Raw genomic sequence first — 24996 nt, forward strand, 5'->3', positions numbered from 1 at the left:
AAACCTTTGCAGAATCACCCACCTCCACCTTATTTCACCTTTTTCTGTGGAAACCCTTATCTACATAGTCATTTCCAGATCTGATGATTCCAACGCTCTCAAGTCCAGCCCTTCATAAATTGCAACTCAAAACTCTTGCCACTGAATCATATCCCACATTATGTCCCAGTTCCCTATCACCTCAGTCTTCCTCAATTTCATTGGCTCCCCATCTTCCAACACATCAATTTCAAAATCTTTGTCCTCATCTAAGTTTCTCCATGGCCTCCCCTCCCATAATTCTACAACCTCCTTCAGCCCTATGTTTCAGCATGCATTCTTCGGTCTTCTGATTCTGACCTCCTCTATACCCACTTCCCTCTCACCTTGTTCTACTTCTGGTGGCAAATCTTTCTGCTATCTTGGATCAGAAATGCCCTCACTAAACTTCTCTGCCTTGAACCTCTCCTCTCCTTCAATAACCCCCTTAAAATTTACCTCATTGATATTTCCTTCAGATACCACCCCAACCCTTGCCTCACCACTGCTTGGCGTCCATTTTGGGTTGTCTTATGGTAAAAGCTTTTCAATAGTGCAAATTGTTGTTGATGACTCAATGGTTATACCAGAGGAGTATGACTGGCCACATTCTGTACATTGGGATTAGAAAGCAATAGTTTGTGCACATACCATTTGCAATATTTTCTGCAAATCTTAGAATGTGATGACAGAGGCAGAACATGGTGCTACATTGTTTATGCCCTTGTAATTTCAAATATTTAGAAGCAATTTGTTTCTGCCCTCCTGGAGGCAGCACTGCTAAGTTTGGAGACAGAAGCAATATTTTTCACAGGCAACAAACTCTTACTAGTCGCAATAAGTTCCACAATATGCATTTTTCATGCAGCAGTATGCTAAAATTAAAATCTAAATCTAGAGACGATTTAAGTGATGACAAACAAAAAAAAAGGCTGGAAATGCATGGACTGACCAAAAATTAAACCTGGAATTTTAACCTAACCTTTTTTCCCCCCCCCAGATGCTGATAAAAACAGAAAAATGTAGTATTTGCAGTTCTGGGATTAGAATGTTGACTCGCAAAGTTTATGAATACAATTGTATTTTGCAAGTCAACTAGTCTTAAAAATTGAGTCTTTTAAGTGAAAGTCAGTCACAGTGTTACAATAATGAAAATATAATCTAACACCATCTTTACAATTGTTATTCACTAATTGTTAATGCAGATATCTGGACCTGCACAAATATCAAAATAAGAGTGCATATGTGATTTTAAACAGTGCATAAGAAGGATAAGGAATAATACACACAGAGTAATGTGCTGGGCTTAATTTGCTGAAAATTAATTTTAGAACAAATTCTGTTCAGCTGTAAGAAAATGGTAGAATAATCTAGAGATATTCAACTGCAATAGTGTATCGAAGAGGTGCAGAGACAAAAAGTGGGCTATACAAATTCACACCTTTTTTCATGTTCCAGATAGAATGGCATTAACTGTAATTATGTTATCATGTTTCACCAGCCAGACATTGAGAAGTTCTACTTTCCTTCAATAACACACTTTGCATCAGTGACAAGAAAAGATTTATCAAAGATAAAAAAAGACTTGGCTAACTCAATTATATAAATAAGACACCAATATCAGCCCGAGGGATCCACAAGTCAATGGTGGCCATCTGAGACTCTCGGCACATAAAAGCAACCAATTTCTTTTCAACCGAGGTGACTGAAAGCACACAATGAATACCTGATGAAATCCAATCTAATACACAGGATTTATGTACAATGCTGATACTGCTTTACCCTCAAGAAAAAGAAATGCAGCTCCAAAAAGACTAGTAAATTCAAGTGAAATATAATTTGAAAGACAATTTAAAAGAAAAATGCAACAACCTACAAATTTGCTTTTCGTAGATATTGAAGCTCTATTTACAGTGGACAGGTCAGATTTGTCCAATAATTAAAAACCTAAATTCCATTTGCTCTTATAAGCTGCCTGAGTTTAATTGGCACCAGAGACACTCCAGGGGTAATTTCATGATGATGTCAATTTAGGTGCAAGGAAATGCATTGAAATATAAACTAGAAGGTGGCTCACAATCCAAATCTACCCACAACAACAAATGCATCTGTTCCTTTTGGTTACTTGCATCCCACTGTATTTTCTTGTTGCCATTCATTCAAATTTTTTGATTGAATTTAGCAGTGCTTATACAAGTATATGCTGCATAAAAACACATTATCAAATATATGCTCTAAAATGCAAAGATAGTAAATGGCTGCAGAGCTACCCAGCATTATAAACATGGTGCCTAGGTTTTCAGTCTGTGGCAGTGCATGTCCACTGTACATCCGCCTGCCCACTAACCCTAATAGATTTCACAGGGTCAGTCTGTTAGCCTATGTTTTGGCGGCTTCTCCTGGAGTCCCACCTTGGATTGGCTGCACTTATCTGCGGGGGTTGAAAATTGCGTGCTGCTACAGGACTTAAAGACCTGTAGCAACTTAAAGACCTGTCACAACTTAAAGACGGAAGTGACAGAAATTGCAGCGTAGGAAAGGAGCTGAAAAGTCATGGCAGCTAGAAGACCTACAGGAAAGAGAGCCTCCAACTTAACCAATGCTGAAATACTGGTACTATTGGAAGCAAAGAGGGCAAGGCAAGCAGGATTCTTTTGTACATAGGGAAAGAGACCATCTCATGCAACACTGATGGCACAATTTGGGGGGGGGGGGGGTTGGTGAACTAATTAGTGCCACCTCCGCAACTCACAGATCACCAACTTGGTACTGGAAAAAAAATTACCGACTTGACCAGAATGGGTTAGGTCAGTGTGCCACATATCCCATTAAAAGTCATCCATGCACCACTTGTACGTTATCCTCTTAGCACAATCAATGACTCACTGTTCATGTGCTGCCAGTACATACATTATGAAACACTGATGCTCAAACACAATGGACAGTCTATCAATAACCCTGCTAAATAATGCAAGATCACCAACAACCCACATGCCTCCCACTGAAACCATCGCTGCCAACCCTCTTTTGTGTCATGAGTTTTCAGTTTGCAAGCAGTCACTGCATCCCCCTCTAAACTCACAAATGAGTAGAATGAAATGGACTTGTAACCTAGGCTGCATTTGTGTTGCAAAAAGAAAGTCTACAAGGGAAGGAATGGCAAATACACACAAGCTGACCCCTACGAGAAGGCACTCAGCATCATAGGATGTCTGGCGGCAGGAGTCGTTGGAGATGGAGAGATTGTTGGGCAAGTGGCACGAACAGGTTAGCGCATAAATGAAACATTTCTGGTTTCTGAGGCTTCAGTAGACAATATTTGCCCTCAGCTAGCCTACAGCAATTGCAATACATGTTGGAATATTCAATTTAACTTAGTGATGTTTAGCCTAACATTAATTTCTGGTACTCCATCCTCCACCCAGATGAAACATAGCTTGTTGACATGGAGGAGCATCCCTCCCACTCTGGCTGCTGCTCTGTTCAAACAGCATCCACACTGATATTCATTGCATCACTGTTAAGTGTCAGCCCAGAGACAAGTATTCGAAGACCTCAGACTAGAGATTGGGAAGGGACTGCAATGGGCGATACATAATGCACAGGTGCCCAGGAAGAAGTGCAAAATGGAGGAAGGTGAAAATGACATCTCTGTTCAGAGGTTCAAGAGGAATCAGACCTTGGTCAATGCCATGAACCCTGCTTTCAAATTACACATTGAACCCATGTGCAGTCATTGTGGACTGTTCCTCAAAATGTACTGCATCTGTCTGGTCTGCTGGAGAAGATTGTCACCAGCATGCAAAGCACCATTGAAGAGGGGATCTCCTTGCTGCAGCAAACCCGGGAGAGGGTGGCAACTCAAAGAAGACCTGCAGAGGACACCCGCATGATTGAGACCTCTACAGCCTCTCGAGAGGCTGTTCACATTTCTGTCACGGTGGCCTTGGGCGTCTGCATTAAGTGTAGATAGGGGAGTCTAAACTCTGATGACCATTCAGGTCTATCTTTCAGCTAATCACTGGACCATCAGAAAATGAACCCAACGCCAATGGCATGGCAGCCATTACTTTACAGCATCCAACTTTTTCCTCGGGAATCCAGGTTCAGTGAAACTGTGTCAGGTCAACCAGCTGCCTCAGCACACCGGTTTGCAGCAAAAGGGCCAGGTTGCTCTGGTGTCTAATTTGGAGATGCAACCTGCAATTAGCCCTTCTCAGGACAGTGACTGCTGCAGACAGCAACCACCTCAATCCTATGAAGTTCATATAGACAAAAACTAGCCAGCCATCCCTTCCACTTTGGTAACTCAGGTGGCATCTAGAAATTCAGTTAGCAAAACATCGCAAGGCACATAGTGGCACAAAAGGAGAAGCCTTATAGTGATGACTAAGAAACTTCTGTGGTTTATGATACATATTGATGTAATGAATTGAGTAACGCTATTTTTCAGCTTTTATTCTGTTGGTAGTACTGAGGATTATGGGAAAAGGGGATGAAGTTCCAAGAATTTGTGAAGCTGAGTTTGAAATGCTGTGGGGAGATGCTTTCAATTACAGATATTGGGCTCCATAAATATGTACATTAATTACTTATTTTCATAAGAATGCATCCCTTATCAGAGCACTTCTGACATTTCTTGGGCCAAATACAGGAAAAGCCTCTAGACTGTCCTCAATCTCCTGTGCATCAGTGCCTACTTCCACACCCTTCTCCCTTTCTGCGATGGTTTCTCCTCCTGCAGCTAGACTTCTCTCTCCGGGGCATAATTATGTAGGATGCAGCAGGCAATGACCATTCTCAACACTTGTGCTGGGGGCATATTATAGAGCATCATCAGACCTATGCAGACAGCAAAATTGTGCTTTTTACATTCTGAATGTGTGCTCGATTATGACTCCGGTATGTTGTATGGGCCTCATTGTACCTCTCCTCAGCCGTACTGCAAGCAGCCAGGGTTCAGAGAGAGTAACCTTCATCTCTGAGAAGCCATCAAGTGACTTGCTCCTGATTTGCAAAACAAACATATAATTGCCTCATTATAAATGCATTATAGCAACTGTCAGGATACCTTGCAGATTCTTATGCATCTGGTTATATACCAGCTGCACATTTAGGGAATAGTAACTCTTTCTGTTAATATGAGCTACGTTATCTTTTACTGGCACTCTGACAGCCACATGAGTGTAGCCCACAGTCCCTTGCATTCTTGGGTAGCCTGCCATTCAGGAAGCCCAGAAACAACGTTCTAGAATTTTCCAAGTCAATTACACTATATGACAAGTTTCAGGAAAAAAATAACCAGTAGACAATGATAGGATATGAGGTCATTCTGAAGATTTAACATGTAATGTAAACTTGTATTACGTCACTTTAATAATGTTCACTTAACAGTTCTGCATATTTTCCTCAAATTCCAATATAAAACTTATTGTTTGAGAAATGCTTCCATAATTCCTAGTTATGCAATAGACCACACAGTTTAAAAAAAACTGCAACTCATCAAGATGCACATATTAGGTCAGCTAGAAACAACAAGGAGTTAAATTAACATCTAATTATCACAGCATGCAGATCAAATTGCAACTTTCTATGCCAGAACTAGTTGTAATGAGTCTCATTAGTACAGGAGGAACCGCACTTGGGTCAAACACGCATGCCATTCTGTACAACCATAATACACAATGCCAGTTCTACTAAAAAAAAATCACTATGAAAATAAGTTTTAATTATTTTCAAAATGAAACCAAAAGTAATCCAATCATGTTGGCCTTGTAGTGAAACACACTGGTTTTGCAATCAACAATGCTGCGTAATTGTAGGATATGGATATTGGACCATGATTCCTCACATGGGGAATTCCCAATCTGTACAATCTTCCGAAAGCAGATATTAAGCAATTCCCTGCATGCGGTGTTTCTAGTCTCAACCACGCAATCATGCAAAGGCCAGAGACTTCTCACAGTGACAAAGGCAAAAGTCTGATATTAACTCAGTCTGAGCAGCACTTGCACAGCTCCTGATGAAGAATTATAGAATAGGACTGGCATAGGTTTTAGAATGAATCGCCTGCCTTCTATCTGTTAGAGAATGGTGCACATTTGTTTCATCATACATGCAACTCCTATCCTCGTTACATTTTTATGATTATCAACAGACATATGTATTTACAAAAGGTTTACAAAGAATTCATACTTGATTTGGAACAAATAAATCACAGTAGAAGTTTCAGTGGGTGACTGACACTCTAAGTTGTGTTATAGCACAACTGTAGTTGTTCAAAGTCACTCTTGCTTTGCCTTTGTAATAGGAAAGGGTACTGCCATTGTAAACTTTTCTACATTTCACTAATATCTCCTAAATGTATTGAATTAAAAAGTACAAATTTAGCACATTGCTAATTGGAACCAAGTTAAAAGTTAATTAGAAAATATCTTCCATTAGTACTATGGTGACACTTTTTTTTGCCAAGAATACAAACCACCACAATAGTCTACAAAATTCTGTCCATTTCTAATGATTCACTGACCTGGCTGTTCTCCCTGAAAGTCTTTAAAAAGCTGTTTGTTCTTCAACAAAGCAAACATGTATGTACCCACTACCTTTTCAATTGCTTTCATGAGCTGTGGGTTTTTGAATAGCTTTTCATAACGCAACACAGTCCAAAGTTTATCATGACCCAAAAATCTTTATGTAGAATATATTTATTACATCAGGGGTTCTAAGATATGCATTATATGTAGCAACTTAGCACTGCTTTAAATGCTTTCAAAAGCTCTCGTGGGTTTAAAATAATACAAACATGAAAAAGTAAACAGAACAGTTTATTACAGACAATGTTTTTAATTGTACCAATAGAAATCATCACAAAACTGAACCATATACTAGAACTGACATTTTGTTTACACAGTTTGTGCATAAATTAGAACTTTAGAAGTGATAATAACTTTAATTAGAAGATATACATAAGAGTTATACAGGACACAGGGGAGTGTTGGGATGAAGGATAAAATATCCCCAAAACAACCTCAGGTGATTGCACTAATTTCTGATCAAATACCATGGATCATGAAGGAGAACAAAAGAATGAGCAATTTGTTTCACCAAGACATTAGAGAAAAGTCTATTGTTAATAATGCTGACTAGTGTAGCATTGCATTGCTCTTTGCCCTGCAGAAGTTACACATTAAAATGCAGCAACAACCTCCCAACCTTTAACTAGCTGAAATTGATTAGATTCCCAAATGTACGCCAATGAGTGTCAGGGTATAAACATCTTTAATGAAATTTTATTCAGGATAGAGTAAACCTTTTACAACATACTTTGATATGCAATGACCTCTGACTTAAAACTTTGTTTATGGCTCCCTCACAAATGCAGAACCCATAAAAACATTCCTTTGTGTTTGTATGTTTCCCTTAGTATAAAGGAGGGCCTGCTGTTCCTCTAATAGCTATGGTAACCACAGAGTGAGGCTGTTTACTCTCTTTCCTCCCTCACCTCACGTTTTATTTACATCATACAAATACAGTGTCTATATATTTAGCAAGCATCCGATTACCTGCATTACATCGGAAATGAAAATACAGAACACATCTCAATACAATTATACAGTACTAGCTCTTTTTAAAAGTACATTAATATAATTTTCCTGTATACTTAAACAGCTTTTCATAAAGTGCACCCTCTCAAATGTCATCTATCCTGCTGAAGAATGAATACCCACTCCAGTATCCACACTTTACTACTTTTTGGAAAAGGATGAATGCTATGATAAAAATACAATCCAAACTTTCCATTTTATTTATTCATTTTTATCGTGGCACTTCAGCGGCAAAGTAACCCAATTTTGTGCACCTTCAAGTTGTATATTTGCAAAGCTTTTGTTCCTACAGGATTAAAACCCTTCTGCACAACCCCATAGTTCCATATCTTAGAGTCTCAGTGCTGCCCTGTAATCAAACGGCCAACCACCCTTATACAGCTCACTAAGCAGGACACCCTATCCTAAATTTCTTCCTCACAATAAGTTTATCTCCAGTATAGGAGAGGAAAGAACAGTATTGATGCAATTTAATAATGCATGGTTCCAACACAGGGTAAAAAGTGAAAAATGAGAAGTGTTCACATTTCTAGATTATTTTAGTTTATACTATCTTCATTTGCTTTGAAAAAAAGACTAGATTGCACTATAAAAGACAATGGAGATACACAATCATGCAAATATAACAAATGGGTTGCTCATTTTTAAACAGTTGTTCAAAAAGACCAAAAATGTTAATACCTCCAATTATGCAATGTCAATCCAGGACACTGGTCTCCACATACATTACAGGGTTGCCCTTTTTCTGGGTCCTCCACTGCAGAAAGCTGTAAAGTAAGATTTATTGTTAATATGGCTTAAATGCTTTCAGGACCTCTCTAAGGTTTAAAATGAGGCAGACATGAAAAAGTAAACAAAGAAGTTTTCCAATATATTAAACCATTTAGTAGAAGCTGAAAAACAAACATAAGAGAAACCTTCAATGGCAAAGACATCCCTTTAACTGTATTAAATGCCTCTTGCAATTAAGTTCCATCCCCCAAGTGATCATGGCCATTCCCTATATTACAACAGTAGGCTGTGAAGTGCTTTGGGACATTCTGGGGTTGTGGAAAGTGCTATATAAATGCAAGTTCTTTCTTAAATCAAAACAGACTGGAAGTGGACGCATTTCCCTACCATGCACCTAAAGTCAGTCAGTGAAACAGTCAGATTGATGGTGTAGGGACTATAACCTCATGAAACTATTTAACCCTGCCCCCAAAAAGAGGGCAGTCTGAATGCAGGGAATTTACTTATTTCTTGAGAGGTGGGGATAAGAATCGGGAAAACACAAAAAATGCAGAATTGATTCTAAATAGTAATATTAACACAATTATAAAACAAACCCAGTCATTAATAACAGCAAAATCTATTCATGAAAAAGTGGGAATTTGAGTTCTGATAAGTCCTGGCAGTTGAAAAATCTGTAATTTATATCTACGACTTTCACCACTTAGTGTAAACTTGTCAAAGTACACCTGTACTGGCTTCAAAGCAAACAAATAAGAGCCATTTAGCTGGACAGGTTAATTTGAAGAGTATGCAACAGGAAGGAACAAATATTAATCATTTTAGCTTCCCAAGTTATTTAGGTTAAAATGAAACTGATTCGTCCATTAAATGTACCAATTAAAATATTTATTTTTCAAGAATGTAACCAATTACCTTGGTCTTATCATCCAGATAGGTGCATCCATTCCTTTCGTATCTATCGTCTATTTTCTTCTTTTAACCAAAATTGAAGTACAGGGTTGTTTCACTGTTGAGGTTCCGCCTCTTTTTATCGTCTTCAATTTCAGTTTGAGTTTTCCCCATTAATTTGGAATATTTAAACTTTTTCCCTCACTTTTGATACATGTCGATTAATAATCCCCGCTGAAATTTCAAAGACTCCATCTTGAAGGGCTAATTAGATTGATGAACGTAAAGGGGCTCGAAAGGGAAAAATGGATGTTATTACTCACGGTCAGATCCGATCTGCATAAATCGAAGCTGAATATTGAAACAACTCTACTTCTAAACATCTGACATAAACTGATCCTTTTTCTGAAAAAAACACCAGTCTTCCAACGCGCAACCACAAGGGCCTTGATGTTGTGAAATTACGACTTCAACATCTTATACCTCAAATACGAAAAGTGACAGTATGTAAAAAAAGTTTCCTTTTACAAAATGCTCACAACAGGAGCGCCAGGTTCAACAATAATAGTTTAATCACATCGCAAAAATACAATCTGCACGTACTGTATACTCAATGGGATCTCTTTCCTCTTCCCAGACATCTTTAATGGGATCATTCCAATCCACAACTGAAGCAGTCTCTTACAGCCGTATCTGATTGACACACTGTACTACTTCCTATAGAACTGCCAGTTCTTAAAAGAACTTGACTCGCATTTCATGCTTAATAACCCGATACACAAAACAAAAGCAGACTAGTGAAAAGGTGAGCACATAAAAAGGTTGATACCATGTCGTAAAAACTTGCTAGCGCAAGCAGAACGGAAAGGTAGAGCCGCAGGTTCGGGCAGTCGCTCTGCACAATACGGCTGTATGGTTCTAAATTCCGACGTGCGGGCCCCACATTTTCCAAAAAAAAAGCCAGTCAACCGCACCAACGATGACACTGTACTTCAAATCGGACAATTTCCTAACCTTTGTGGGAAATTTCCGTCCCGGTAATGCCTGTGGTGGGGGAGGGGCGGCTCACACTGCCCTGCATGACACTCATTCACAAGGTGAAACTGGGCTTGATGCACGGCACCCGAACACATATAACATAGCTCGACCCAACATACTCACCCATCTGCTCGAGTTTCGCTTTTTCGAGCCACGGCTAAACATGTCAAAGTGGGTCGGTGCCGCTTAGTCCGAGAGTCGTGTCAGGACGGGGTGTAAAGAAGAGAAATTAGCTGACTTCGTAACTACAGCTCCTGAGAGCGGCGCTCGAGTTCCCACCGGTTCCCGACAATATTGTGAATGGAAATTCCCCGTCTTCCGGTCACTCACCCCGCCCCTGCAACAAATAGCTGCAGCGCTATCCACAAGATAGAGCATTTTATCATTATATTCCCTGCTGTACTTTGTTTTTTAAAAAAAACAGACGGTGAACAGAATTCATCTTTTCTTCCTTTTAACCACGATACAAATTTGAGATAACGGATAGCTGCGTTTCCCCCTTACACAACAGGAAAATAAGGGGTAGACAGCTCTTCAAGTATACCAAATAAGGGAGTGAGGGGAATATAGCACCTCATGTTCTTTATATTAAGAAACAAAAGTTCCAAAGGGCCAAGGCTCATAGAGGTTGAAAAGTGTAAAGAGATGAGTAAATCGGAGAGTAGATTTACTCCCAACTGGAGTTTTAAGATTGCAAGAAGATTAAACTCATGAAAATCATGGTTTCTACAATTTTGAGGTCCTGAGAAATTATGAATTACAACAGGAGACTGAACAAGTCTTTGGAAATTAGAATGAACACGACAGTATTCATAAAACAGAGAAAGGCCAGAACGATTGTAGAGACAAACAGGTTGGAGGTGAGAGGGGAATTACCTGCCAGATGACAAAAATATTCTAGTTTCCTATCAGGAACAGAGATACAACCACATATAAAGAGTTAGACCAGAAGGACTATCAGGAGCAATTACAGAAGCTGTGGGTGGATTTGAGGGACAACATAATCCGTGATCAAAAAATATTTGTGGGGGAAAGACAGACGCTCATTTCTTGCCTCTCCGTTCCCGTTATTCCACCAATGTCCAGGGGTGCTCAAGAGATGCTTTTTAAACCTTCCCAGATATGGCAGCAGTATTTATGGCTAGGAAGGACTTGGGTTTTAGAGAGTCAGCATTGTTGAAAGGAAAAGTGCTAGACACTAAAAAGGAAACCAAAACTTCTTGGAGGCAGCTTTAGCAATGAAAGAAATTTGGGAGTTCCATTTGAGATCAGCGAAATGAAACCAGAATGGCAATAGATGAAAACGGATTAACGGTGGAAATTTAAGAGGTGGCACAGAATAGTAACTCCTCAAAGACGAGAGCAGACAGCACCTCCTTAAATACATAGAGCATTTCGCCTTAGTGCGAAAGTGCATTTGTTGTGTAAATGATGCTGATGGCAATTTGCATTCGAAATACACTTCGCTACGCATCGCCCAACACTTGATTGCATATTGCAAGTATGCAAAGATCCCCAGAAATACAGCTGGTTATTTGTTGAATATCAGTTTCTCAAAACGCGCCCCATTAATCGCTCCATGAAAATTATCTCTGTGTTGATTTTTAAAATATTTACATTAGGCTAACAGCCAGAACGAAAAAAAATCAGTAATCACGTGTTTAGATCGCCATGCGTATTGCACCGTGGGACATGACTGTGATACAACCTTAAACATACAAGGCAACACTAAAGTAACAGCGATATCTCGAAATTATCAGCCTCAGCTTTTAACAGCAGCTTGTTTTCATAAAAGCCTTATAATTGTTTGCAGTAAAATTAATACGTCATTTTCTTTACAGAATTATCGGGGTTAAAGTCAAGCCAGAAGTAGCCAGGGGGAAATTCACTGGGCAACCAATTGGGAATCTATCCCTTTTTTGATAACGGACACTGCAAGGGTTACTTATTAGTAAACTATTGGGAATTAAGAGACCTCACTTTCCCAAATAATGTCGCTTAGTTTCAAATGTCGATTTATGCTTTAAGAGATGCAAAGTTTGCAGCTGTAAACCATTACAACTACTGACACCGACTCTTTTTTACTTTCGATTTCATTGTATTAGTTGCTAGGCGACTGAAAAGATTTATCGTCACCTATTGTCGGTTTTGCTGGAGCCTCCTCACCCCAGTGCCAGCGAATTAATTTAAATACAAAAATGTTTAAACCGACATTATTTTCATTCTGCTTAAAAAATAATTAAGTTGATGAAAATTCAGATCGAATCATAGAAGCAGATGTCGGTGATACTGTGCTAAAATGTGTGCGAACTGGACCTTCCTCACTTTAAAATCTGGTTATCAAACTTATCCATCCTCCTGCCTCTGTGAGGTGGGTACTGCGCTCGCTAGTCCATTGCGCCAGATGGCTCGTTCCAAGCGACCTTTTGCAGAAAGGTAGCTTCAAATTTCTCAAATGTATTATTCATAAGCCCTTTACCGTCCTTCCTTTAATCGTGTTACTGTTGCGTTTATTTTTGTGAATTATTCTCCATATAATTAACTCATCAACATTGCTTGCTGTATGGAGTTACTTGCTGTATTGCTTGCTGTATGTATACATAAGAATTATGTATGTGTTCTCTTGGGTAAATATTACTCATTAATAAACTCCAATGGCTGGAAAATGTGATGTTTTTCCCTACCCTTACAGTTGCATTGTATTACAGGAACTCGCATTTATATAACCTCTTTAAATGTAGAAAATAGCCCAAGTTGCTTGATACAGTGGCCAAGCAGACCTAAGCAGGGATAAGTGCAGGAATAGTAGTAATAGTAGAAGAGCTTGTGGAGGTAACCAAAGGTGAGGTTGAAGAAGTAGATTTTAAAGGAGAGATCAGGCAAAGTGGAGGGGTATAGGAACAGGATTTCAGAATGAAGGGGTCAAAATGGTGGAATGTTCTGCCACTGATGGTGCAGTGAAGTAGGAGGAAAGGAAGGAGAAACATACAGTAGATCCGAGTCAGAAGGACTAAAGTGTGAACAGAATGTAAGCCTAGAAGAGTTTTTTGAGGTAGGATGGAGCAAGGCTATGACAGCATTTATAAATTAAGACAATGATATTCACTAGATTGATACTGATGACATAGGCCATTCAACCCTTCTTAGCTCATCCATTCAGAAAGTCTCCCACCGCCCCCCCCCCCCCCCGAATCACTGCATCCAACTGTTTCTTAAATGATTTCAGGGTTCTTGCTTTACTACCCTACCTGGCAGTCCATTCCATGTGTTGATCATTCCTTACTCCAAGAGTTCATGACATCAGTGCTATGTTAGCCTTTTATTCGTTTGTTCTCATGTCATATTTAGTTTGAAGTAGCTTTCTGGATTTACCTTGACTATACTGTTTACTATCTTATAACCCTCTATGAATTCACATCTCAGTCACCTCCTTTCAAGGTTACAAAGCCCAAGTTTCTCTAGTCTTTCTTCATAACTCAGTCCTGTGACATTAGGGATCAGTCTCGTGGCTCTCTTCTGAACCACTTCCAAAGCTTCATCTCTCTTGTCTCGTGACGACAAGAGCCAGATACAGTACTCAAGATGTGATCTGACCAGAGCACTGTATAGTCTGAACATGACTTCCTCTGACTTGTAAAGTTTAGCATTCTATTTGCTTTGTTGATTGTTGTTCTGCAATGGTTGGACATGTTAAGCATTGAGTTTACTAAAAGCCCATGATCTCTTTCAACTTTATCTTTAGCTATTTCAACTTCATTCATTATGTTGCCCATTTTTTTTTATTATGTACAGTACTATAAATCTTTCAATAAGTTTCATCTTCAGTTGATTTATCCACTGACGTATTTTGCCTCCTCAGATTCAATTGTCTCTCCAAGTTTGGAATTGACTTTGAATTTTACCAGTTCTTTCAAATTGAGCTTCCAAATCCAAGTTATTAATGCAAATTAGAAATAGTAGGGACTGCAACATAGAACTCTGGGGCACCTCAGCATAATCATCATACCTATACCTCATTTCTACAAGCAAACAGGCATCAGCAAATGGAGAGAAAGTCAATTTGGGTTCTATTTGCCACAATAAACTTAGTGAAACAACAAAAATTACATTAAATGGAAACTACCTTTGAGTTTTGAAGATGCAATGTTCACTGTACTTTACATCCACTATAAACTCTGCTAGATAAAAAAAGTGGTGATAAAAGGCGTAGCTACTACCTATATAATTGCTATGTGTCAACCTCCTGCTTTTACCTGTCCAGAAATAAAGTGACTTCTGTGTGACCAACATTTTGATATTATTGAGCTTGACCCTCTTAATTTAAAAAAAATTAAATTACATGAGTGTCAAAACAGTGTGCATACATTGTGTTGGCATGAGCAAAATTCATTTTAATTAACAACTATCATTACCTTCCCTAACCTCCAATTTTCATTCCCTTCTTCCTGCAGATACAGACTCACATTGAGATGCTGCCCCAGCAGCTATTTTTCAAGCACAAAGATAGACAATGGGTGTTGGCAGCCTATTAGATGGATCTGGATGTGGTGATTGTGGTTAAACCTGATGGTGCCCCTGTCCTAACATGACAGCCAAACCAGCACAATACCAGCAGGAGTCACTATATAACAATCAAGAACATCAGCCCTGGATGATATTCCCCAATCTTGGGGTGCTGAGGCAAATGTTTAAGATTTCTACCAATATCCCAATGGAGATCTTGTAACTCAGCATAGACCAGTAATCAAACATGGAATCTTCTGGTCCATATCAGTTAGTTTCACATTGTGGGAAAAGTCCACTACTTTAGGAAAGTCAAGGCACATTTTTTTTAAAAAAGTAAATATATCTTTCAATCATTGATATGTATAGGAGCTACAAAGGTGGTGAAAAAACTGCTTTGAATACTATCCAGGCACACGTGGGATGACTTAAAGTGGCTAGGAGGCAATTGAGCTGGCAGCGGCTACATTTTTTGGCTATTCTTGCCATCTTTTAAACAAAAGGAGAAAAATTGCCCCGCAGTATAACTGAGCTGGTTTATCCATCAAAATGCCGCAACTCAAATTTTCAGGGCTACTTCGAAAAACTGGCTGTCTTAAAATAAATAAATCTAATACATAATATGTGCCTTTGTACAGAGCTGACTACCAAATGAGCCAAGTTGACACTTCCCACAGCCAAGCCCAAAATAAACAAGGAATAATTAAGATTGTCTGAGAGTTAAACAGTTTGGCCTGCTTTTCTAAACTTTAAACCAATCCTAAAAATTACTCTTTGAACCGACTCCAAAATATCCCAAAATGTGACCAATATAACACACAAGCTACCCCACGACATATAATTTTCTCAAGTGATATTTGCCTCCTTTCTATCTTTTTAAAAAAATTTAGTTTATTTCAGATCTGTATACTTTTCCAATTTTACAGCACAACATTAGTGTACATGAGAGCAGTTACATCCCTGTAGTCAGAACTTAAACTTACCATTATTCTAACTGCAAATACAATTGATTTAGATGATTCGTGACCCAATTTGCCTCATGATCACAATTTGCAATTTTTTTACATGAATCAGTCATGTCAAAAATAATGTCAGGAATTAACAATAGGCTAATTATAGGGTACAAAATCAGATTTTCACTCATAGTAAAGCAGAAATATTGTAAATGTTCCCAGTTCTGAAAGGAGTATAATCACAGTTAGAGCCACCAAGAAACATAAAAATATTAAAATAAAAACAGATAAACAAATTATCTACCACATCAGTCAAGGAGGTAGAGAGGCAGCTGGAAAATGTACAGGGAAACTGCAGGGTGGTGCTTGGATTATGTTAAATAAAGCCTCTGAAAACTGAACTAGAAAACTGGAAGAAAACTAAATAATTTAAGGCAGGGAATTTAATAATTAGTGGGCATGCTTACAACTGCAGTAAGAAGTGCTTGTAACAAAAAAAACTGTGGCAATAAAGGATGGCTGGTATTAAAAAGGTGATACATCTAGTGATTTATATTTATTGAATTCGCTCATAGTGACAATGACATCACTAGGAAAGGACTGTAGATTTTAAATTTAAGGCGACTTCAATCCTACCACTATCACTTTGTCCATGGAAAGGACACAGTATGTTGGAGGTGTTAATTATATCCATACGATTTATATCAATTGGTGTTAATTGTATTCAAGTGGTGTGTATCAATTGGGGACTCTCTTGTATCCATTATATATGAGAGCTTATCTAGGGGGTGCACAGTGGGTAATGTGGATCTCTGTGAATAAAGGCTTGGAAGCAAATGAAGACCAGGTTCTAGTATTCTATCCTTCACCACCTGGCTATCCAATTTATTGCAGGAGGGAAATCTTCTAGGATTTGAAACTTGTAGTTATTAGGAGAAACTTATTGAACTGAACTTGTTTTAACTGCAGAAAAGAAAGCTCAGGAGACAAATGATCCAGAACATTAAAATCCTGAGAGGCATAGACAATATAAATATATTCATATGTGAGGTTTTGGTTTTGGCTTTTACTGAGCGCACAGCTAGAGGACTCAGGTTTAAAATGAGCAAGTCTCAATTGAGGCAAGAAATTTAGAAACATTTTTTTACCCAGAGTTGCTGACATTTGTAATAGACTCCAACGAAAGCAGTGAAGGCTGAATTCATTAACTCTTTTAAAAAGGAGCTTGTAAATATTTGGTTGGGAACAGGATTGAAGGGTCTGGGATAGAAATAGATTGAAATTGTCAAATAATTACATAGCATCTACAGTACAAAAACAGGACATTCGGCTCAACTGGCCTATGTCAGTGTTTATACTCAGCACGAACCTCTTCCAACTATAATTACCATTTCCCACCCTGTCCCCTTATCCCTCTAGTCCATTTCCCCTCATGTATGCATCATGTCTCCCCTTAAATGTGTTAATTTAAATCTGCCTCAAACACTCCATGTGGCAGGGAGTTCCAAATTCTAACCACTCTATGTGTAAAGAAATTTCTCCTAAATTCTTTATTTGACCTGTTAGTGGCTATCTTATATTTATGCTCCCTTGTTCTAGACTCACACATGTGGAAACAGTTCCTTTGCATCCTCCCTATCAAACCCCTTCATAATTTTAAAGATCTCTATCAGGTCTCCTCTTTTTGAAGAAAAAAGCCACAGATTGCTTAATCTTTCCCGATAGTTGCATCATCTCAATTCTGGTAACATCCTTGTAAATCTTTTCTGCACTTTCTTTGGTGCTTCAGTATCCTTTTTGTAGCAGAGACCAGAACTGTACACAGTACTCCCATGGTCTTACCAAGTATGGTTCTATATAAATTTAAAATGACCTCATTGCTTTTGTATTCTATTCCTCTAGAAATGAACTCCAGTACTTTCTTAGTATTTTTTATGGCCTTATCAATTTGCCTTGATACTCTTAGCGATATATGTATCGATATTCCTAGATCTCTTTGTTCCTCTACCCAATTTAGTTTCTTGCCCTCCAAGGAATAAAAAGATTCATTTGGCACAATGGTTCCTTAGGTCCTGGGGTTGGGAAATATTATCTTTGATAGGCAACAGGCCATGGTTGAATTACAAAGATGTGAGGACTAATAAATATTTCAAAATTCTGCTTGATAACTTTTGGGGATCAGGGAATATTTATGCAGAACATTCTTTGGGAGATGAAATAAGTGTAGTAGAGTCCATGACAGATTAGATCGTACAAGGTTCGGTGGAAGGTTAGCCTTTGCTCATTCCACACTTTCTCATGAGTGAGGTTACCATAACTCAATATCTCAATCCCAAAGCACAAGAGGATTATACAATCCCTTGAACACCAGTGCACTGAGTGCAAATTTCTACCAAGGAACAAGAATTGTCAGATCTTGATCCCAAATAATCTTCTGTAAACTGCCCCAAACCAAGAAAACCTAATCCTGCAACAGACTGACGAGGAGAATATAATGAGAATTGATGCTATCGCTGATATTAATGCAGAAACTGAAGGTAACACAAAATAGGTTGAATTTTGCATTAAAGGAAATGTGTATTCAGGTGAAGAGGGCAAAGTTAGACCAAGCAGGATATTAAGCCTTTGACCTTCAAAATGGCGCCAAATTGCAACTGTGGTCTGGATTAATTTTTTTAAAATTCTATGCTTATTAAAAAAATAAGATAATGGAAAAAGGAATTGCCCTGAATAAGCACATTACATTATACAATCTTGCTGTGTTATATTCTTTAAAGCAGCTATAGCAACCTTTATTTAAAAACTATTACAAAAAGAATACTAAAACACAGGGAGTAGAATTTCCGCAGGAGCTCCTCGAGGCCACTTCCGCTGTTTTTCTGGGGTTTCTGCTGAAGTTACAGAAGACGATTAAGAGAACCCTGCGGAAATTACTAGTGAAGGTCTTTTTAGGGTCTTGGTGGCTTCAAGATGGCACGTCTGGCATTAGAAGATTGGAACCAAGTCAACTCTCTGAGCCAGGCGGCTCTGCAGTACTCCAGGGCATTGTTGATAATTGGAAGCTATCCAGGTTTATTAATGGGACCCAGAGAGGTAAATTTGTCACTTAGAGATGGGATTCTTACCATTTGGTTCCAGATAACTCTACCAACCAATTCATTGGGTAACATGGTCCTGGCTGGACAAGCAGAGGGAGGCTTGCCGGTGCTCTGTCCTGAAGTGAAGAGAATACGCACTCCATAGTAGGGAAACATAAATTCTACTTGCCTGGATTTCTCAGTAGCTTAGTATGGAGACTTTTGATAGCATGCTGGTTGATTTCTGCAAGTGTCAGTCACCCAGGTAACCAAAAAATATATACAATACACAAAGGGGAAGAGTGAAAATTGGTTAATTCCTCTTTCTGGTAGATCTTCATAATTCACTTCAGATTCATAACTGGTGAGAACTATTTATAGCATCCATATATAGCACCAAAATGAGAATTTCTAGAACCTGGGAACCTTTCATTTTAAAAAAAGATCAAATAAATTATGGATTATTTCAACGCCTTCTGTTTGGGCAAAATTCATGTGCCCCCAAACTGGACAGTCGTACGTTTTTGCTTTAGGATGTGGGCATCGCCCCCAACATGTCATTCCATCATCTCCCTCCTGGTTGCAAACCTACTGGAACCTCCTTAAAATGATCTCTGTGGAAATAGCTTCCATTTTATCATTACACTATTGGATGCTCTTTATACGCTTATTCTATACAACAAAAAAACCGAATATCGTTTTACTCTTATGTAAAAACGAAACATTTGATTCGGACATGCAGGTCGGGTATTTTTAATAGATCAACCACGAAGAGGGAGAGTGAAGATTCACCAGATAAAAATCCAGCGAGGTTTTCACCAGTTGAAGTAAACACGTACATCCAGTTACCATCGCACATGAAGCAGACAGATAATACACATCATTTCCTTTTGAAATTTAAAATCATGGCCCAGCACGGTTCGCGATGATAAATGTTGCCCGCGGTCTGTGTCAGAGAGCTGGTGGTGCTGAACGCCGTTATGTAACACCGGGGTTACAGGTACAAACCCGGCAATGCAGCTGCCCACTGAATTAACGCCAGAACAAACCTGAAACCGCCGAGTACTGGAAGGAGTCCACCTTTCGACAGCGTCCTCACGGAAAATAAAACCTTTTTGTCTGTTCTCAAAAGGGACGAGCTGCTCTCCCCGGAACGGCCGGTCTCTCTCCAGTTGACATCCAAAGGGCTGGACACCGGCAAAATGATTGAAAAGAAGGGGGGGAGGAAGAGAGAGAGAGAGAGAGAGAGAAAGACATAAAACAAAAAATGCCTCAGAATAGATGCCGTTGTTTTTATTTATTTGTTAGATGCATGCCGCGGATGACCGATCTGAGACCTACCTGTCGGCGACGACTGAAGGACAGGCTGTTTGCGCGAGGCGGCTAACTGCCGGCAACACGCGCTCGCACCACGTGCGCTCCCCGGGCGTCAGAGGCGGGCGAAGCAAGCCGCCCACACCAACCTGAGCCAGCACAACACCCCCACTCCTCCTCCCCGACTTACATAACCTCCAGCAGCTAATCACATCACTGCAACACCTCACACTGAAATGTGCAATAACAGCCCCACAAACCACCTGTCAGTGAAACAGCCGTCCCCGCAACACACCAACCCTCCGATCATTGGAGAAATAGCATTATATAGACGCACCCCATTCCCTTCGCCTGAATACATATTTCCTTCAATGCACAATTCAACATATTTTATGCGTTGCACATCATGGTGTATTCATACTGCAGAGCCTCTTGGAGAAGTTGCATTGGCTTACTTTAGGTTCCTGGACCCCGGTGCTTTAGAAACCGGCTCGTTTGTACGGCAGCAAAAAGACCCCGCCATGCACATCGTTTCAAAGTCACGATTCATGACTTTGTGTCAAAGTGTCTCACCTTCCCCAGTGATTGAGCAAAAAGTGAAAATGTGCATCACTGGTCTGTTCCTCTCACGACAGCTGCTGGCGCCTCTGGTGGCTATGTTTGTTTTACTGTTGGTGACCGCAGCCACTCGCAAAAGCTTCTTCATTTAAGTGAGGCAGCACTGGTGCATGTATTGTGCGGTCACGATTGCCTTTTGTAGCAACGTGACAAGGTAAGTACAGCATAAATTAACAAACTGTTTGAAATGTACGAAACAGAAACACAAGACGGGTTGACATTACTGCGCACATGATGAAGATGCAAGCACAGCATTTAACTTGGACAATTCTTTCCCCATAAGGGCGTGGCTATGTGGAACAGGTACCCGGCAAACAAGATGGACCCTGTGTGGATGGACTCCTTCAAAAACAGAACTGATGATACTCATTTCAGTACTTTTTTCTCCAATTGAAAATAATGGGAAAATAATAGTGTTCACATAAAACTAACCCTATCTCGATTATTAATTACTGGAAGCATGTTTGGTAATGTGTTACAAAAAGTGAATAGCTATTTTTGGAATTATATATGGAAGTGGATTTAATCATTCACAAGCACAGTACACCATAAGTAAGTTGTCCATGTTTCATTTATGAATTGAATACATTCTGTACCTACCAGTTTGTTAGATTACTCATTAATTCAATAATTTATCAACCTGCCAGTTTAAAATATATTTATGTTTACAGCTCTACAGAGAAATTTAAGCTTGATAGTATATTTTAACACACTGTTTTTAGAGCATTAATAAAGAGAGCTCCATACACTAAGTGGAGTATAGAAAATAATCCCAGTTTCCACATCTAAATAAATAATGTAAATGAGACAATTGAATAATAAAACTTAAGAATCTGTGTTCTGATATGAGTGATATAAAATATTTCCTCCACCTGCTATCATTACTGCCAAAATTCCACTTGTGACAACCCTGAATGATTACTCACAGTAACCACCACTGATTATTTCCACCTACATGTGACTTTCAAAGATTCAGTTGGGGTGATCCTCACAAATAACATTATCATGAGAACACATAGGAATATGAGTAGGCCATTCAGCCCCTCAAGCCTGTTGCGCCGTTCCATGGGATTATGGTTGACCTGTACCCTAACTCCATTTACCTGCCTTGACACCATATCCCTTAATATCCTTGGCTAGCATAAATCTATTGATCTCAGATTTAAAATGATTAATTGAGCTAGCAGCTACTGCTTTTTGTGGGAGAGAGTTCCACACTTCGACCACCCTTTGTGTGAAGAAGTGGTTCCTAACTTCTCTCCCGAATGGCCTGGCTCTGATTTTAAGGTTACGCCCCCTTGTCCTAGAGCCCCCACTAGTGGAAAAAGGTTTCTCTCTACCCTATCACTTCCATTCAAAATCCTAAAAACCTCAATCAAATCTCCCTTTAACCTTCTATATTCCAGGGAATACAAGCTATGTAATCTCTCATAATTTAACTGGCAGTTAAATATTGTAGGATATGATGTATTTAGAAAGGATAGGAAAGGACAAAGGGGTGGGGTAGCAGTACTAATTCGGGACAATGTAATGGCAATAGAAAAAAGGGACATAAGTAACATTAAGATAGAAACAGAATCCATATGGATTGAGACAAACGATAACAAGGGATTGATTACCTTAATAGGTACATTCTACAGACAACTTAATAGTGGAAGGGAAGTGGAAGATGAAATATGTAGGCAAATCTATGAAATGAGTAAAAAAATGTCAAATAATAATCATGGGAGATTTCAGCTACCTCCAAATAAACTGTTAAGAAGAGGTAGGGAAAGGGGAAAAGGGAACGGAGTTTTTACAGTATGTACAGGACTCCTTTCTTACCCAATATGTGAGAAACTCCGCAAGAGTGGAATCACTACTGGATTGAGTAATGGGAAATGAACAAGAACAGATAAGAGAAGTAAGCATAGGAGAACATCTAGGCAATAGCGATCATAACATAATAAGTTTTAAAATAATGATTGAGAAAGTCACAAGCAAGACAAAGACCAAAGTAACAGATTGGAAGAAAGCTAATTTTGAGTAGATCAGAGTGGCACTAGGGAGGGTAAACTTGAAAAAAAGTTTGACAGACAAAAAGATAGAACAGCAGTGGGAAACATTTAAAACGATGATCAACAGAGTTCAGGAGAAATATATTCCTCTAAAAAAGCAAGAACAAACTAGCCAAAGATGAAACACCATGGATGAATAAAGAGAATAAAAATTGAAACTAAAGAAAAAAGGCATACTCTAAGTACCTAGACAATAAAGGAAAGGATGACAAAAGGGAATATGAAGAGGTTAGGAAAGAAGTCAAAAAAAGTTAGGAAAGCAAAGAGGAACTACAAAATTAAATTATCAAGGAATATAAAAGAAATAGTAAAATAATCGACAGACACATAAATAACAAGTGAAAAATCAGGATAGTGATAGGGCCACTAAGGGATGCACAATATAAACTCACAGGTAATGTCAGCGAAATGGCAGAAATATTGACTAGCTTCTTTGCCTCAGTATTTACCAGGGAGACTGACAAGGTGGGCATGATATTAGAAGAAGAGATCATAAAAGATATAGTAGTAGGTGCAGCACAGGAGGAGGGCATTCAGCCCATCGTGCCTGTGCCCGTTTAAGATAGAAAGGGGGAGATAATTGATAAACTAATCAAACTTAGAGAGGATAAAAACCTTGGCCCGGATGGATGTGAATATTAAAAGAAGTGAGGGAGGAGATAGCAGAGGCACAATTACATATATATAAAAATTAATTAGAAAAGAGAATAGTGCCAGAGGACTGGCAGACAGCTAGTGTGATTCCTATATTTAAAAGGGGAGATAGAACAAGTCCCGGGAATTGTAGACCAATTAGGTTAACGTTGGTGGTGGGAAAGAATCTTTACTTAAAGATGTAATAGAAAACATCTAGAAAACTAAAATATGATAAAGAATAGTCAACATGGATTTCAGAAGGGAAAGTCATGCCTGACCAACCTTATTGAATTCTATGAAGAAGTAACAGAAAAAGTAGACATGGGTAATGTAATAGATGTAATATATTTGGATTTTCAAAAGGCCTTCAATAAGGTACCACATTGTATACTCATGACTAAGGACAGAGCATGTGGAGTCAGGGGACAGGTAGCAGAATGGATAGCAAGTTGGCTACAAAACAGAAAACAGACAGTAGGGGCTAAAGGTAGTTACCTAGGCTGGCAAAAGGTGGGAAGTGGTATTCCACAGGGATTAGTGCTGGGACCACTGTTGTTCACAACTTACATTAAAGATTTGGATTTGGGAATTGGAAGTACAGTTTCAAAATTTGTGGACGACACCAAATTGGGGGTATAGTTAATACAAAGGAAGAATACGTTAAAATGCAAGAAGACATTAATAAACTTGCAGAATGGGCGTGTAATTGGCAAATGAATTTCAATATAGATAAGTGTGAGGTGGTGCATTTTGGTAGGAAGAATAAGGAGGCCACATATTGCTTGAATAATAAGAGTGTGAATGGGATGGAGGAGCAAAGGGATCTAGGGGTACAGGTACACAAATCACTAAAAATAGTGACACAGGTTAATAAGGCCATAACAAAAGCAAATCAAACACTGGGGTTCATTTGTAGAGGGATAGAATTGAAAAGCAGAGAAGTTATGCTAAACTTGTATAGAACCTTGGTTAGACCACACTTAGATTACTGTGCACAGTTCTGGTCTCCATACGATAAAAAGGATATAAATGCATTGGAGAGGGTGCAAAAAAGATTCTCAAGGATGATACCAGAACTGAGAGGATATACTTATCAGGAAAAGCTGAACAGGCTGGGGCTGTTTTGTCTAGAAAAGAGAAGGTTGGTGGGTGACCTTATAGGGGTCTTTGAGGTAATGAAAGGGTTTGATAGGTTAGACATAGATAAAATGTTTCCACTTGTGGGGGAGTCCAAAACTAGAGGTCAAAAATATGAATACTGAATAAATCCAATAGAGAATTCAGGAGAAATTTCTTTACCCAAAGAGTGGTAAGAATGTGGAACGTGCTACCACAAGGAGTAGTTGAGGCAAATAGCATAGATGCATTTAAGGGGAAACTAAATAAGCACATGAGGGAGAAAGGATTAGAAGGGTATGCTGATAGGGTTAGATGAAATAGGGAGGGAGGAGCCTCATGTAGAGCATTAACGCCAGCATAGACTGGTTGGGCCAAATGGCCTGTTTCTGTGCTGTATTTTTGATGTAACTCGAGGCAACCCTTGGAGCCTTGTTAA

The 24996-nt window shown here is 39.0% G+C and overlaps 1 protein-coding gene across 3 annotated transcripts in view; it reads right to left on the reverse strand.

Moving 5' to 3' along the window:
- The window catches only part of prickle2b (prickle homolog 2b), a 183310-nt gene extending 172745 nt beyond the window's left edge, over positions 1-10565 (reverse strand). For 2 of the 3 annotated variants that reach the window (XM_067998847.1, XM_067998849.1), the window contains exons 1-3: positions 10407-10565; positions 9270-9536; positions 8304-8389 (exon numbers count right to left, since the gene is read on the reverse strand). Coding sequence is in view for 1 of the 3 variants with exons in the window: in XM_067998844.1 (XP_067854945.1) it covers positions 8304-8389; positions 10407-10448 (128 nt within the window). In the remaining 2 variants the exon portion in view is untranslated. The remainder of the gene's footprint in view (positions 1-8303; positions 8390-9269; positions 9537-10406) is intronic. The other variant, XM_067998844.1, reaches the window with a different exon arrangement.
- Between the last annotated feature and the right edge of the window lie 14431 nt (positions 10566-24996).

The sequence above is a fragment of the Heptranchias perlo genome, chromosome 17 (assembly GCF_035084215.1).
Source record: "Heptranchias perlo isolate sHepPer1 chromosome 17, sHepPer1.hap1, whole genome shotgun sequence".
NCBI classification, from domain to species: Eukaryota; Metazoa; Chordata; class Chondrichthyes; order Hexanchiformes; family Hexanchidae; genus Heptranchias; species Heptranchias perlo.